The sequence below is a fragment of the Aotus nancymaae genome, unplaced genomic scaffold (genome assembly GCF_030222135.1).
Source record: "Aotus nancymaae isolate 86718 unplaced genomic scaffold, 86718_ANA_hifiasm-v0.15.2.pri h1tg000059l, whole genome shotgun sequence".
Classification (NCBI taxonomy): Eukaryota; Metazoa; Chordata; class Mammalia; order Primates; family Aotidae; genus Aotus; species Aotus nancymaae.
This window is the reverse complement of record NW_026988473.1, coordinates 58,653,033-58,667,139: the sequence shown is the minus strand read 5'-3', so window position 1 is coordinate 58,667,139 and position 14,107 is coordinate 58,653,033. Positions and strand designations below refer to the sequence as shown.

At 48.0% G+C, this 14,107-nt stretch overlaps 1 protein-coding gene across 2 annotated transcripts in view; it reads left to right on the top strand.

Annotated features, from left to right (window-relative positions):
• Window positions 1–6,323: 6,323 nt before the first annotated feature.
• CHRDL2 (chordin like 2) overlaps window positions 6,324–14,107 on the top strand; it is a 39,692-nt gene continuing 31,908 nt past the window's right edge. For both annotated transcript variants that reach the window (XM_012469679.2, XM_012469678.2), the window contains exon 1: window positions 6,324–6,941. In XM_012469679.2, the coding sequence (XP_012325102.2) occupies window positions 6,860–6,941 (82 nt within the window). In that variant the 5' untranslated portion in view covers window positions 6,324–6,859. The remainder of the gene's footprint in view (window positions 6,942–14,107) is intronic.

Here is a 14,107-nt window from a genome sequence, read left to right as displayed (position 1 = left end):
GATGCAGTGGTGCAATATAGGCTCACTGCAGCCTCCACATCCCAGGCTCAATCAATCCTCCCACCTTGGCCTCCAGAGTAACTAGGACTACAGGCATGTGCTGCTACGCTTGGCTAATTTTTAAATTTTTTGTATAGATGGAGATCTCACAATGTTAGCCAGGCTAGTCACAAATTCCTGGACTCAAGTGATCCTCCCACCTCAGCCTCCCAAAGTGTTGGGATTATAGGCATCAGCCACTGCACCCGGCCTTTGGATTTTATTCTAAGTGCAATGGAAAGGTTTTAAGCAAGGAAGTGACTTCACTAATTTACTTTTCTTTTTTTTCAGAGATTGGGTCTCACTCTGTCATCTGGGATGGAGTGTAGTGATACAATCATGGTTCTCGGCAGCCTCGACCTCCCAGGCTCAAGCAATACTCCTGCCTCAGCCTCCCAAGTAGCTAGGACTGTAGGTACATGCCATCATACCCAGCTAATTTTTAAGTTTTATTTTTATAGAGACTGGGTCTCACTTTGTTGCCCAGGCTGGTCTCAAACTCCCGGGATCAAGCAATCCTCCCACCTCAGCCTCCCAAAGTGCTGGGATTACAGGCATGATATATGGCACCTGGCTTGATTTACGTTTGTAAAAGATAATTCTGGTGGCTCCTTATTCCCACCTTTGACTGGATACAGGGCCTGCCACCTTCCGACTGTGTGACCCAAGTTGTACGGCACTGTTTTCTGGTGCCCTAACTGCATCCTCACAGACCTACTGACAGAAGTCTCTGAGAACAAACTGCTTTACAGAAGTCCCCCAAACGTGGAGGAGGTGAGAGAGCAAGATCCATTCTCTTTGATACCTGGTAAGTGAGGATGCCCCAATAGAGGAGGCCTCTGGCCAATGGCAGAGCTTAAGGCTCTAGAAGAACGATGATCCCACTCCATGTCTTCTGCTGAAAACACCATGTCCCCACTCAGTTTTCCTCATGAGGGCTCTCTGACAGTAAGGGCTGTGTTCCCCATTCTGGTTTCCTGATACTTCCTCCTCTTTCTGTGTACAGATTGTCCTGGGTACAGAGGGTCAATGAGGGAGAAAAAAGACTTGGGAATATTCACATAGTCATATGGAAACCCACATAAATACGGATGAGCCTTATTTTAAGAAGATCCATTCACTCACTCACATAGATACTTACTGAACACCCACAATGCACCAGGCACTATTTGAGGTGTTGAGGATTGACTCATCCATTCTACAAACATTTTTATTTAGGCCAACTATATGTACAATATCTGGAGAGCCAAATAAATAGTAAAATGATAGTAGGTTCTAAATAAATATTTGTTATATAGGTGAGTAACTGACTCAGTTGAGGGGTGGGAGTAGGGTAGGAATTGTTCACAAATAAATTAACTTTGAAGGTCCTTTAAATAAGACTTTCCTCCTAATGTAAATAAATTGGACCCAGCTTTCTTTCTTTATTACTTATTTATTTATTCATTTAAATGATACAGGGTTTCACACCACTGCCCTGGTCTCAAAGTGATCCTCCCACTTCAGCCTCCAGAGAAGCTGAGACTACAGACACGCCGCCATCACTGGCTGAACCCAGCTTTAAAGAGTCTATTTGTTCATTGCTTTTTAGCACCTAATCATGTAAAAGCAGTGTATCATAGAACTGACTTTAACCAGCTAAGGAGAGCCAGGTGTTAAATTTTCAGAAATGTTGCAAGCTGGTTATTGAACACAGTCATTCCTAAAAATTAAATAAGTTACATTTAAAACAGGGGTAATAAAAACTGAGTCATCACTTCCTAATTACTTTACTACTCTCAATGTTCTTGAAGTTATTTACATCTACTATGTTGATATGTAAGAACTGCCGTAGAACGGTATTTCACTAGGTGCCTCTTCTCCACTGCGCTTTCAGTGATGTCACATTTGTAGCGTGAATTAGCCACAGTGGGAGTATTTACACCACAGACATTGGCAACTGTAAAAAACACAACTTTTTTCCCCTGGAGAACCAGTTGTTAAACATTTACCAACATACCACTGATGTAGAGTCTTTATTATGTAATCTTCTTGTGGTGAATCTTCTTTTAGAATCTTATGGACAGAGCTAAGCAGACCCGGCTAAGTCTCTCCTTGACACTGATCCCTATGATCCTTATCGCTATGCTAAGTTTACGTAATTAAGCAACTGCGGCAGAGGAGACGGCCTTTTCGTCACAAATAGCATGTCGAAAGAGGACTGTTTGAAGGATCTAGGATATTATTCAATGAACCTTTATTTAGCAGCAAATATGTGCAAAGCTGTGTGCTGAAGGCTAGGGAAGATATTAGATAAATAGTAGTCTATGTTCTCAAAGAACTCACTCTAGAGGAAGTGTCACAAAACCTATTGAAAATGCAATGTAATAAGTGCTATAAGGAAGAAGTATGGAGGGGAAATGGAGCTAACTCAGAGACCAGCAAAGACGATTCAGAGAATCTAGAATATACATGTCAGTGTCTGTCTTGTTCTCCACTGTGTCCCTAGCACCTAGCACTATGCCTGGCCCAGAATTTGCACTCAATAATTGTTGCCTGAATGAAGGAGTTAGCAGTTACCTTAACCCTTGAAAAATAAGTAAGCTTGCCAGACAAATAAGAGTGAGTACAGAGAGGGCATTCCAGGCCAAAGAAATAGTGTATGCAGAGGCATGGAGGGCCAAGAGCTTGGCACATTTGAAGAAAATGTCTAATGTGGCATGAGGGGTCCAGGGACCCAGACTGGTAAAGGTGAAGGTATAGGAGAGGGGTTCTCTGTTCCAAATCTCTAGAGAGCTCGAAAAGACAAAAGGACTTGGCTTGTTCTGTATAGCCCCAGGGACAGAGCAAGGGGCAAAGCAGGCAGTCACAGAGAATCAGATTTCAGTTTAATATAAAGAACTTTCTAACAGAGCTGTCCAACAGTGGAATGGGCTGCCTTGGCAGGCAATGAGCAAGTTCCTATGAAGGAAGCAAGCAGATGCCAGATAAACTCTTGGTGCAACAAATTGCTATGGATAGATGCATTTTTTTTCCTGACTAGATTTTGGAAGAATTTATTCAGTCTTCTTTTTAAAAGGATATTAAATAACATATGGACAACTCTCTTCAATAGTATTCTATAGAAGACACAGAAATTTTCTTTCTTTCTTTCTTCTTTCTTTCTTTCCTTCCTTCCTTCCTTTTTTCTTTCTTTCTTTCCTTCTTTCTTTCTTTTTGAGACAGAATCTTGCTCTGTCACCCAGGCTGGAGTGCAGTAGTGCGAACACGGCTCACTGCAGCCTCAACTTCTTGGGCTCAAGCAATCCTCCTGCCTCAGCCTTCAGAGTAGCTAGGACTACAGGTGTGTGCCATTATGCCCAGCTAATTTTTTGACTTTTTGTAGAGACGGAGTAGGAGGTCTCACTTTGTTGCCCAGGCTGGTCCTAAACTCCTAGGTTCAAGCAATCCTCCCACCTCAGCCTCCTAAAGTGCTGGGATTACAGGTGTGAGCCACTGTGTCCGGCCTGACACAGAAACTTTCAAGTGTTTGTTTCTTATATCAACCACTGACTAAAGCTGAGGCCAATAGAGGGCTGAAGGCTTTTCCAATCACTGAGGTCTTCACTCACTCACGTAGCAATTATTTATTCAGTATCTTTGTGTGATAAATGCAATTTAGGTTTTGCTAACTGATAGAAATACAGGTATAAATTTTAAAAGGTACCTGCACTCACAGTGCAGGGTAAAAATGCAAATAAATACTTACACTCCAACAGCTACAATTCAAAGTGCTATGGGAAATACAAAGACTAAACATTGACTTTGCCTGGGGAACCCAGGGAAGACCTCAGAGTGGAGGTGACTCAGCTGATCCTTATCCTTGGAAAGTTAAAAGGGATTCACTAGATGGAGGAAGAGAAAGAGTCCAGGCAGAAGGAAAGTTCGTACAAGGATATGGAGGTACGATGACACATGGCCAGTTTGGGGAAGTGAGCGGTTGGTGAAAGTGTAGGGTAGGTGGCAATGGTAGATCGGAACTAAAATATGCGCAGTGTTCAATTCAGTGCTGAAAATTTTAGATTGTAATCTATAAACAATAAGGAATTAATAATAGGTTTTAAGTAGGCAAGTAATGTGATCAGATTTGTCAGCAGAAATGATCAGCATAGTTTTCACGGCACATGTGAGAAAAATAGATAGGAGGGATCCAGATTAGGAGGAGGAGACCTATTAAGACGGGAACATTCAAGTAAGGAATGAAGATGACCAGGTGCAATGGTTCACACCTGTAACCGCAGTACTTTGGGAGGCCACAGCGGGTGGATCACCTGAGGTCAGGAGTTCAAGACCAGCCTGGCCAACGTGGCGAAACCCCATCTCTACTAAAAAAACAGAAATTAATGGGCATGGTGGCGCATGGTGATCCCAGTTACTTGGGAGGCTGAAGCAGGAGAGTCACTTGAACCCAGAGGCAGAGGTTGCAGTGAGCTGAGATAGCACCATTGCACTCCAGCATAGGTGGCAAGAGTGAAACTCTGTCTCAAAAAAAAAAAAAGGAATGAAGATGGCCTGAACTCGGGATAATGGGGATTGACAGGAGGGCTGAGATGGTGGAGGCCTTTTCTGAAGTATGATGAGCAGGATGTAGGGGAACCCATCTTAATCAGCTTCTTACATCTAAGACATGAATATATGTTCACAGCACATTTTAAACAAAGATGGAGAAAGAAAAAGATCACTGTCCCAGACCCTTGGGATGAGATTGTTTAGGCAATTAAGCAGCACGGGGTTTAACTCTGAGCTCCCTGAAAGCAAAGGCAAAAAGGGAAGCATGGTGACATGCATAAGCTTGCATTATCTGTTAAAATAAAGAATGCCCAAAGGAAAGGAAGAGACTGGCCAGATTAGAGTAGAAGTTAACCCTGAAGGGCACTGGGCAGATCATGTTTGTCCCCGAATCTGAGAGCCCTGGGAAGGGCCAGTTTGGGGATCACTGGTTCCTCCTACTGCTCTCTGTTGGGGGGTGGGGATCTGGAGGGTAATATCCTGAAAGCACAGTGCAACGGGGAGCCCAGCCTTGGGCCAGAAAGATACCTTTACAGTCAGCCAGCCAATTATTTAAACTTGGAAATATGATTTCCTACCAGTGTGGGATATGGCTCAACATCCCTTCCCACCCCTCCGGCACTCTTTGGAGTCTCCAGTAGCTCTTTAAGAGAAGCTGGGCAGGAAGCTGAGGTCCAAAGCAAGGATGGATGTGTTTAGTCAAAGTGGCCCAACAGGTTAGGGATGGAGTCAGGACAATGACTCTGCCCTTTTGATTTCAGAGCTTGTGTGTTTCTGGTCGGGCCAGAGCTGGCTATTCTCTTCTTAGGATCCTTTTAGTGCAGGTATTCATTCAACACAAGAGTTGGAGCACCAGTTGTGGGCTGGGAGGTGTTAGGGCCCTGCCCTTAAGGAGCTCCCTTTCTGACGGGAAAGACAACTGACAACCAGCTCTCCCTAAAGATGACTGAAGGTGACCATCACTCCCAGAGAGATGCAGGCCTCACCTGCAAAGGCAAAGGAGAGATCTTGCCTTGTTTTGGGAGTGGGAGTGGGGAACAGAGGAAGACCTCCAGGGGAAGGCACAGGATCCCTCTGGGCTGGCTTTCAACCTGGGAATGGCGCATGGGCAGACGGAGGGGGGACTGGGGCAACTGGTATTGTAGGCACCTGGAATTAGGACCCCTTCTAATTGGAGGGGGTGAGTGCTTCGCCGTTCATTATCTCATTTCATCTTAGCACAATCGTGGGAAGATAGTAAAGATATTCTAAAATCTTAAAATACCCATTTTAGAGCTAGGGAAACAGACTCTCAGGTGGCGTGCTGAAGACCACAGACTGATTGAAGAATGCCAGTATTGTGATTCTAGCCATCTGCCGAATTCCGGGCAGACAGCCGAGCACCTTACCCAGAGCTTTCCTGGTACCCGCAGCCCCGACAGCTCAGCCTTCCCCACCTGAAAGTTCCACCTGAGGTCTCCCTCGACTCTGCCCTCCTGCATTCTGGGCGTCGCGGGGAGTCAGGGGTTAAACCCCGTGGCCCGGGTGGCCCCTTCCCCCTCCGCAGCCCCCTCGCCTCCACTCGGCGCCCCGCCTGGAGCGTCCGTCCTGGAGACCCGCACGAGATAGGAGGGGAAAAAGTGGGCCTGTTTCTCGGGTGGCCAATCCACCGAGCCCGCGGTGCCACAGAGGAGGCGCCAGCGCTAGGCCAGCGCCAGGCCGGGCTGCCTGCTTCCCGCGGCAAAGTACAAATGAGCCCGAGCGCGGCGCCTGGCGCCCTTGGCGAGCACAGCCGGCCCGCGCTCAGCCTCCCTCCGCGGCAGCCGGACCGCCGCCCCGCCGGGCCCCAGGACCCCGCGGCCCGACCCCGAGCCCACCGAGCAGGGGGCGCCGGCCGCCTCTAGCCCGCGCGCCTGGAACACCCGCTGGTCCCGCGCGCCTCGCCGGGCGCTGTGCGCTAGGCAGACTCCGGTCCTCTCCTGCTTTCTCCTCCTCTCCCTCTCACCTTCCCCCTTTCTTTGATCGCCTCTCCCTTCTACCCGACCTTCCTCCGTCTCTCCATCTCCATCTCCCTTCCTCTTTTCCCTTGTTCTCGTTCCACCTTTCTCTTTTTCCCACCTTAGATCTCTCTTTCCGTCCTCCTTTCCTGCTCACCGCTGCTTCTCGACGCTTCTCCGACCCCGCTCTAGGAGCAGCCCTCCCGGGGTCTGTGGGTTGATCTGTGCCCCTGTACCCCAGTGTCCGTTTCGTCTCACTTTCTCCCGACTCCGCTCCCGGCCCAGCGCCCAGCGGCCTGACCCTGGGGAAAGGAAGGATGGTTCCCGAGGTGAGGGTCCTCTCCTTCTTGCTGGGACTCGCGCTGCTCTGGTTCCCCCTGGACTCCCACGCTCGAGCCCGTAAGTAGACCCGGAGGCTGGGTGGGCAGAGGAGGGACGTGGCCCCTGGCATGTGCAGGACAGCGCCAGGACCCGGACCCCAAGTTCTTCTGACAGCCGTCCAGGCAGCACCTGTGCTGGAGGGGTGGAGACTCCTGCGAGGACCCGTAAGGGCCGGGGGACCGAAGGAACTCGGCATGACTCAGAACTGAGAGAGGGCTGCTGCCAGGGACCTGAGGAGGGACACCGAGGGCAGCGCGGGAGAGGGCAGGGCACCGTGCTTTGGGTTGGGGTAGGATTTATTGCTCCTAGGAGGGAGTTGGGTATGTCTGGCTACAGGTAAGGAGTGTGATGGAGAAGAAAAGGCGTTTTGCCTTTGGAAAGAGTCATTGGACAGAAATGAGGGTAATTAGGATAAGCTTCCAATTTCTTTCTCTCTTTTGATCCTCGTAACCCTCCAGTGAAGTAGGTATTATCATTCGCCCTTTACAGATGAGAAAACAGGCTGAGTAAGGAGGAGGAACTTGCTAAAACTTACAGAGCTAGTAAGCCATCCAAAGCCGGGACTCTAGTTCCAGATCCTATGCTTTACTCTCTGCCCCACGGTGTCTAGAAGGAACCCTGAATTTGCAGCGTGAGACTCTGGGAGGCAGCAGGGCACAGTGAGACAGACTAGGGTCTTCACCACCCCAGCCCTGGGAATGCCAGCTGCTGAGAGGCGGTCATGGAGAGCACCTCTCTGACCCTGGGTTTCCTAATATATAAAATGGAAGTAAAAATCCTAGGACAGATGATAGAATTAAATTAGAAAAAATAGGTAAAGCAGCTAGCACAAGACTGGCACTTGATAGCTTCTCCAAAAAAAAAAAAAATCCTTAATTATGCTTTTCTGCATAGATAAGTGTAACATCAAACAGGTTATATCATCAATCTGAGCCTCAGTTTCCTCACTGCCCCCACAATAGGCTGGTGGGCCCCCTGCCCATGCCCGGCCAATCTCTTAGAATGCTGTGAGGATGAGAAACCAAACCAGATTCTCTTAATCAGAAGAAAACGGCTTTGTTCAAACCCTGAAATACCCATAGGGAAACTGAGGCCAAGGAGGGGCAGCGGGTTTCTCCAGGTCATACAAGGCACAACCTGCGATTAAGACCCCGAGTTCCTGACTCCCAGTATGGTGCTCTTTCCTCTCCACAGCTCAGCTGCTCCATCTATGCCTTTCTTTTGCATGTGATGTTCTAGAGCTAGTAGTGCTGGACTTCATTTCGGTCTTGTTTCTGCTCATGAGAGCAGGCTGAGTGTCTCTGGCCTGCCAGCAGCGTGAGACTCATAGAAGTCTTTCCATTACATAGAACAAGTAATGGAATTAGCTCAGTGTTAGGTTCAAGTCCTGGCTCTGCCCCATGTAGCTGTGTAACTTTTTGTAAGTCATAACTTCCCTGAGCCTCAATTTCTTCATCTGTCTAAGAGAGATACTAATCCAGAACTTGAAGGGTTCTTGGGAGGATTAAAGGAGATAACAGGTTAAAGTGCCCAGCACAATACTGTGTACTCAATAAATGTCTCTTCCCCTTCCTTGAACCTTGAGGGTTTCCTCTTAACACCTGCCTTCTATTTCTTAAAAGTGACTTTGCACAGGATGTCCTCCATGCCTGCCTCCCATCCACTTGACACCTTGTTCTTAGTCTCTGAGATGTTTTCTCCAGGTATCATCGCCCTGGATGCAACTTGGAAAGATGTCCTAGAACCAGACTGTTATCCTACCCACACCCCGCTTCTTTGCTTCCCATATCTTGTCGGCCTTTCATAGCCTTGCTTAGGTCACACCTCTTCAAGCAAACTCTCCCGGGTGACTTGATCCACTGATCTCCCTCTTCTGTGCCTCCCTGGCCTTCAGCTCTGTACCTCTCAGCAAGTGCTGCCAGTGCCAGTATTCCATCTCCCCTACAGCCTTGTAAATACAGAGCTCCAGACATGTGAGAAAAAGACTTGGAGCCAACTCATTAGGGTGAGGTGGACTGGCCCTTATTGGGGAATGTTAAGATTCTTGGCTGTTAGAGCTGGCGAAGCCATCAAAAACCATCTGCTTCTACCCATTGATTTACCTATACTTACAGTTAAGTTGAAGCCCAGAAAAGAAGAGTGACTTGCCCAAGGTCACACAGCAAATTTGTTAAAGAAAAGAACAAAAGTCAGACACAGTGGTACACACCTGTACTTCCAATCACCAGCTACTTGGGAGGCTGAGAGGGAGAGGATCCCTTGAGCTCAGGAGTTCAAGGCCAGCCTGGGGAACATAGTGAGACCTCATCTCTTGAAAAAATAAACAAACAAGCAAATACTTGTATGTGAGAAGACATTGTTGTCTTTTGTGAGAATAAAAATTCACACCTAGAAAAAAAAAACAGAACAGACCTGGATCCTGGACTCCAATTTGTCACTTATTGGCTGTGTGAACTGGGACAGACCGCTTCTTTATCTGAGCCTCATTTTGTCTAGTGCTGATAACCTATTAATCTAGAGAGGCTCCTGTAGTCATTTGCCAAGATACTATCTGGAGGTCTCTTACAAAGGTCCTCATCTTAGTTTAAGTGAGATCTCAAGCCTGTTGTGGGTCGAAAATCTGGTGATAGGTGCTTTCAGAAACAGTGCCAACAGATGGAAATTTCAAGTCCGTGTGGTATGAGGCTCCTGAGGTGTCCAAGCCCTGAAGAATGCCAAAGTCCTGTGAGCACAGGTGACAGTTTGCTCCTCCTGTGAGCACAGGTGACAGTTGAAGTACAAAGCAATTCAAACAAAAAATTATTCTCTTTGGTTCTATTTCCAGCCATAGACTGAGCCCTAATCCCAATACAGACTAAGTTTCAATTCCAGCCACAAACCAAGCCCTAATCCTCCAACCTTGGCCACAGGTTGAACACCAATTCCACCCCCAGACAAGATCCCTTTCCCAGTCTGGATCCCTGACCTGGTTACTGACCGGTACTGGTCCCAGTCCTGGGCTGAGCCAGACATATGTGATGCTGGTCACTCTAGACACTCAGCCCTTTGTGGATGCGTGTCCACCGGAGGACTACTAGCTTCTTACCTCTCTTTGCAGTACCCTCTGCCCTACTCCTCTCAGCTCCTCTCTTTGTTCTCTTCCCTAACTGTCCCTTGGAGGTGTCCAGTATGCTCTGCTTTCTCTCCCCTCCCTCCATCCAATCCTGCTTTCAGGAGAGAGTCAGTTACCAAGTGAAAATATGAGGCTAGGCACAGTGGGTCACACCTATAATCCCAGCACTTTGGAAGGCTGAGGTGGATGGGTAACCCAGGAGTTCAAGACCAGTCTGAGCAACATAGCAAGACCCTGCCTCTAGAAAAAATAAAGAAATTAGCCTGGCATGGTGGCACATATCTGTGGTCCCAGCTACCCAAGAGGCTAAGGTGGAAGGATTGCTTGAGTCCAGTAGATAGAAGCTGTAGTGAGCTGTGATTGCACCACTGCACTCCAACCTGGGTGTCACAGTGAGACCCTGCTCAGAAAAAAAAACAAAACAAAACTCATCTATTCTTTCCTTCAAGCGTTTTGTATGTTATGGAAATCGAAGCTTTCGTTCCCAGGTGATGGATTCCAGATCCTAGAGGCAGGCATGGGACAAGAAGGGAGCTCCCCTGGTCGGATGTGATGCAGAGGGCAAACCTGGAACCAGAAAGTCAGGGATCCAGCCCTGGCTGTGCCATCAATTTCAGCTGTGACCCTGGACAAGTTGCCTTTCTCTGCAACTCAGTTTCACCCCTGTAAAGTGAGATGGTGGGACTCAAGTGGATGATTATTGAGGACCATTCTAGTTGTCACACCTCGTGATCCTAAGTCTCCAAGATCCAAAGATGTGGTTGCCTTGATTCCGAGTCCACTCTGGCTTTTGGAATAGGGATTGGGGGGAGGGTACTCCTGCCCTGCCAGGGAGGAGTAGACAGGCAGACGCTCAGACACCAGAAAAAAAGTGCCTCGATGGCCTGGGGCAGTGGAGGTAGTGGGAGACTGGCCAGCGGGGACCCTGCTCTTCTGTTCAGCTTAGTGGCATCCCCATCTCCCTGTGCAGGTGTGTGTAGGGTGGTGGGGAGCAACCAAGCGAAGGCCTGAAGTCCAGCTCCAGGCGACTTCTCTCTGGGTCTGACTGGGCCATTCTGCACCTCTCCTCTCCCACCAGCAGAGGTCGCTGCCTCACTCACTGGCGTGCAGGCTGCTGAGCCTGAGCCCGGCAACAGCTGCGCAGTTGCTCCAGCTGTTGCACCTGTTCCAGGACTGGCCTCTCAAGTTCCCCCAGCCGCCGACCATGGCGCCGGGCTCTGGGAGAGGGACCCTGAATCCTTCGGATTCTCAAAGAAAAGACTGGCGTGACAGTGGTGCCCCCGGGAGGTGTAGTGCAGAGATCATTTCAGGCGTCCCCCTGCCTCTGTCCAGGCTGTAAAGAATGACCCCATCCTCATTCCTGTACTCAGGAGTTCTCCCTTGTATCTCACCAGAATCCTTCTGTTTACAAGTTAAAGCCATTTCTTCTAGCCCTGTCTAGTGGGTGGGTGTCCCTGTAAGCATTCTCTCCAGATCTGACGACTGGCATTGAAGTTTGCGCTGGAGTCAATCAAGCTTAGTCAAGTCTTGATCTTTCTCTGGGACTCAATTTCCCAGAGAGGAAACAGGGGACTAGATGTCTCAGAATCCCTAGCTTTCTATGATTCTATGAATCTAAGCATATATGTCCAAAGCAGAAGAGGATGTGAACAGTTTTCTCCCTGCTTCCCGCCCCTTAGGTAACAGAGCTGCTTTGCCTGGTTTGACAGTTCTCCCCTTAGAGGCTCTTCTATGCTCCTGTATGTCTGTCATTTGCCAGAGGAAGAAGTCAGGTTCAGAGAAATGCAGTTCCTTTCCCTGGGCTTCACAGCTCAGCCACTGAGGAGCTGAGGTTTTTCTTCTGATTTTCTTAAGAGGCCTCTCCCATCGGGTGCCAGAGCCCAGAGCAGAGCTTATGTCTCAGAAGGGAGCAAGTTTGTTTGTGTGAAGAGGGGATTATAAATAAATAGAGAAAGTATGGCTGTGTGGGTGTGAGGGAAGAGACGTAAACGTTCAACATTCCTGGGCAGCCTGGCTCACTTGGGTTTCCTGAGTTCTTGCAGGCTGGGGACAGGCCAGCCACAATTCCAGACCTTTCTCCTCTCACTCCGGCCCCTCCTGATGCCCTTTCCATGGTCTTGTCCAGCCTCCCCTCCAGCCCAGAAGCTTCTTTCTAGTTGTCTTTTCTGCTTCCTATTGGGGAAGAATTCCCAACCGCATTATCCCCTCCTGATTGACCCCCTAAAAGACCTTTTATCACAGCATGAGAGTTTCAAGCCAGACTGTGGGATGAACTTGGAACTTGGATGGAGACAGTTTGGAAATTTTGACTTATGCGTGAAGATCATGGAATCACTCATCCCATTAGCTGCTCTGGGCTTCTGATCTTTTTGTACATGTTGTCATTTGGTTTGGCCAGTGGTTTGAGCGTTCAGATGGCAGGGAGCTGGAAAGTGGGGGAGTGTCAGAAGCTAATTTCTGTTAGGTGGCAAGGTAAAAGTGCTGAAAGGGAATTGGTCCTCTTCCCATATAATGAACTACTTTTTTGTTGTTGTCGAAGAGGCTTCCAGGGCTGAGCACTGTGGTTCACACCTGTAATCCCAGCACTTTGGGAGGCCAAGGAGGTCAGATCATGAGGTCAAGAGATGGAGACCATCCTGGGCAACATGGTGAAACACTGTCTCTACTAAAAATACAAAAACTAGCTAGGCATGGTGGTATGCACCTGTAGTCCAAGCTATTCAGGAGGCTGAGGCAGGAGAATCACTTGAACTCGGGAAGCGGAGGTTGCAGTGAGCTGAGATCATGCCACTGCACTCCAGCCTGGCAACAGAGCAAGACTCCGTCTCAAAAAAAAAAGAAAAAGAAAAAGAAAAAGAAAGAGGCTTCCAGGATTAAGGACTGTCAATTGGCTCCTCTTCCAGAATCTCTCCCTCTCTGTTAACTCTGTTCTTTCATCATTGATTTCATTCATTAGGCACCAACTCTATGTAGGCTCTGCACTGAGCACAAAATTTAATGAGATCTGATCCTTGCTCTCAAGAAGCTCACAGTTTAGTTAGGAAGCAAAGCTTATTTAACAAGTACTTCTAATCCATTTGTGATGAAAATTGTAATAGAGGGCTGAACTCAGTTCTGCAGGAAAGGCCAGTGGCTGGGAGTTTGGGACAGCTTCATGGAAAGGATGGCATCTAAGCTGGCTTTTGAAGAATGAGAAGGAGTTGGGTCAAACATTGGAGATGGAGAATCCCATTCCAGGTGGAGAAAACAGCATATATGAAGGCACAGTGGGAGGAGGCTGGGGAGGCTGGTGGAAGAGTGAAGAATTTAGCAAGAGGAGGTGAGGCTGAAAACAGGGCCACCACAAAGAGTTTTGCTGAAAGACCAGGCAGGAGCCAGCTGATTATAGGCTGCAGATGACACAGTGACATTTGGAATCTGGTAAACATTGCTGTCCTGAATTCAGATTAGATCAACTAAGTCCAGTCACTTTAAGTCTGTTGAGACAGGTAAAGCACTTTTGCTGTGGCCTATCCAAGTGGACACTTCACGTGGGAAAGGGAGATAGTATCCAGCACATGGGAAAGGCCGCCTCCATGTCCTTCATGAACCACATCCACTCCCACCTCTGTGCCTTTGCATCCAGTGCCCGCTGCCTGAGAAGTCCTTCCCCTCCTGCATCTTGTTAATTTCTCCAAGATCCAGCTCAGGCATGCTCCTAGAAAAGCCTCGCCTGAAGACCCTGTGCTCACACCATCATAGCATTTGTCAGACCGTATGTATTCCATCTATCTGTCTTCTTCACTAGGCTATGAGCTCCTTCAGGAGGTGACTTTGTTTTATTTAAGTCATGTACCAGGCCCATGGATGTGTATAATATTTGACATACAAAAAGTTCAATAAACAGGAAGTAATATTACTGTAGCAGTCCCCGCCATATACATGGTTTCAATTTCTGAAGTCTCAGTTACCTGTGATTAACCTTGGTCTGAAATATTAAATCAGAAATTCCAGAAATAAAGAATTCATATATTTTAAATTGCACATCATTCTGAGTGGCATGGGGAATTCTGTTGCCATTCCTCTCTGTCCC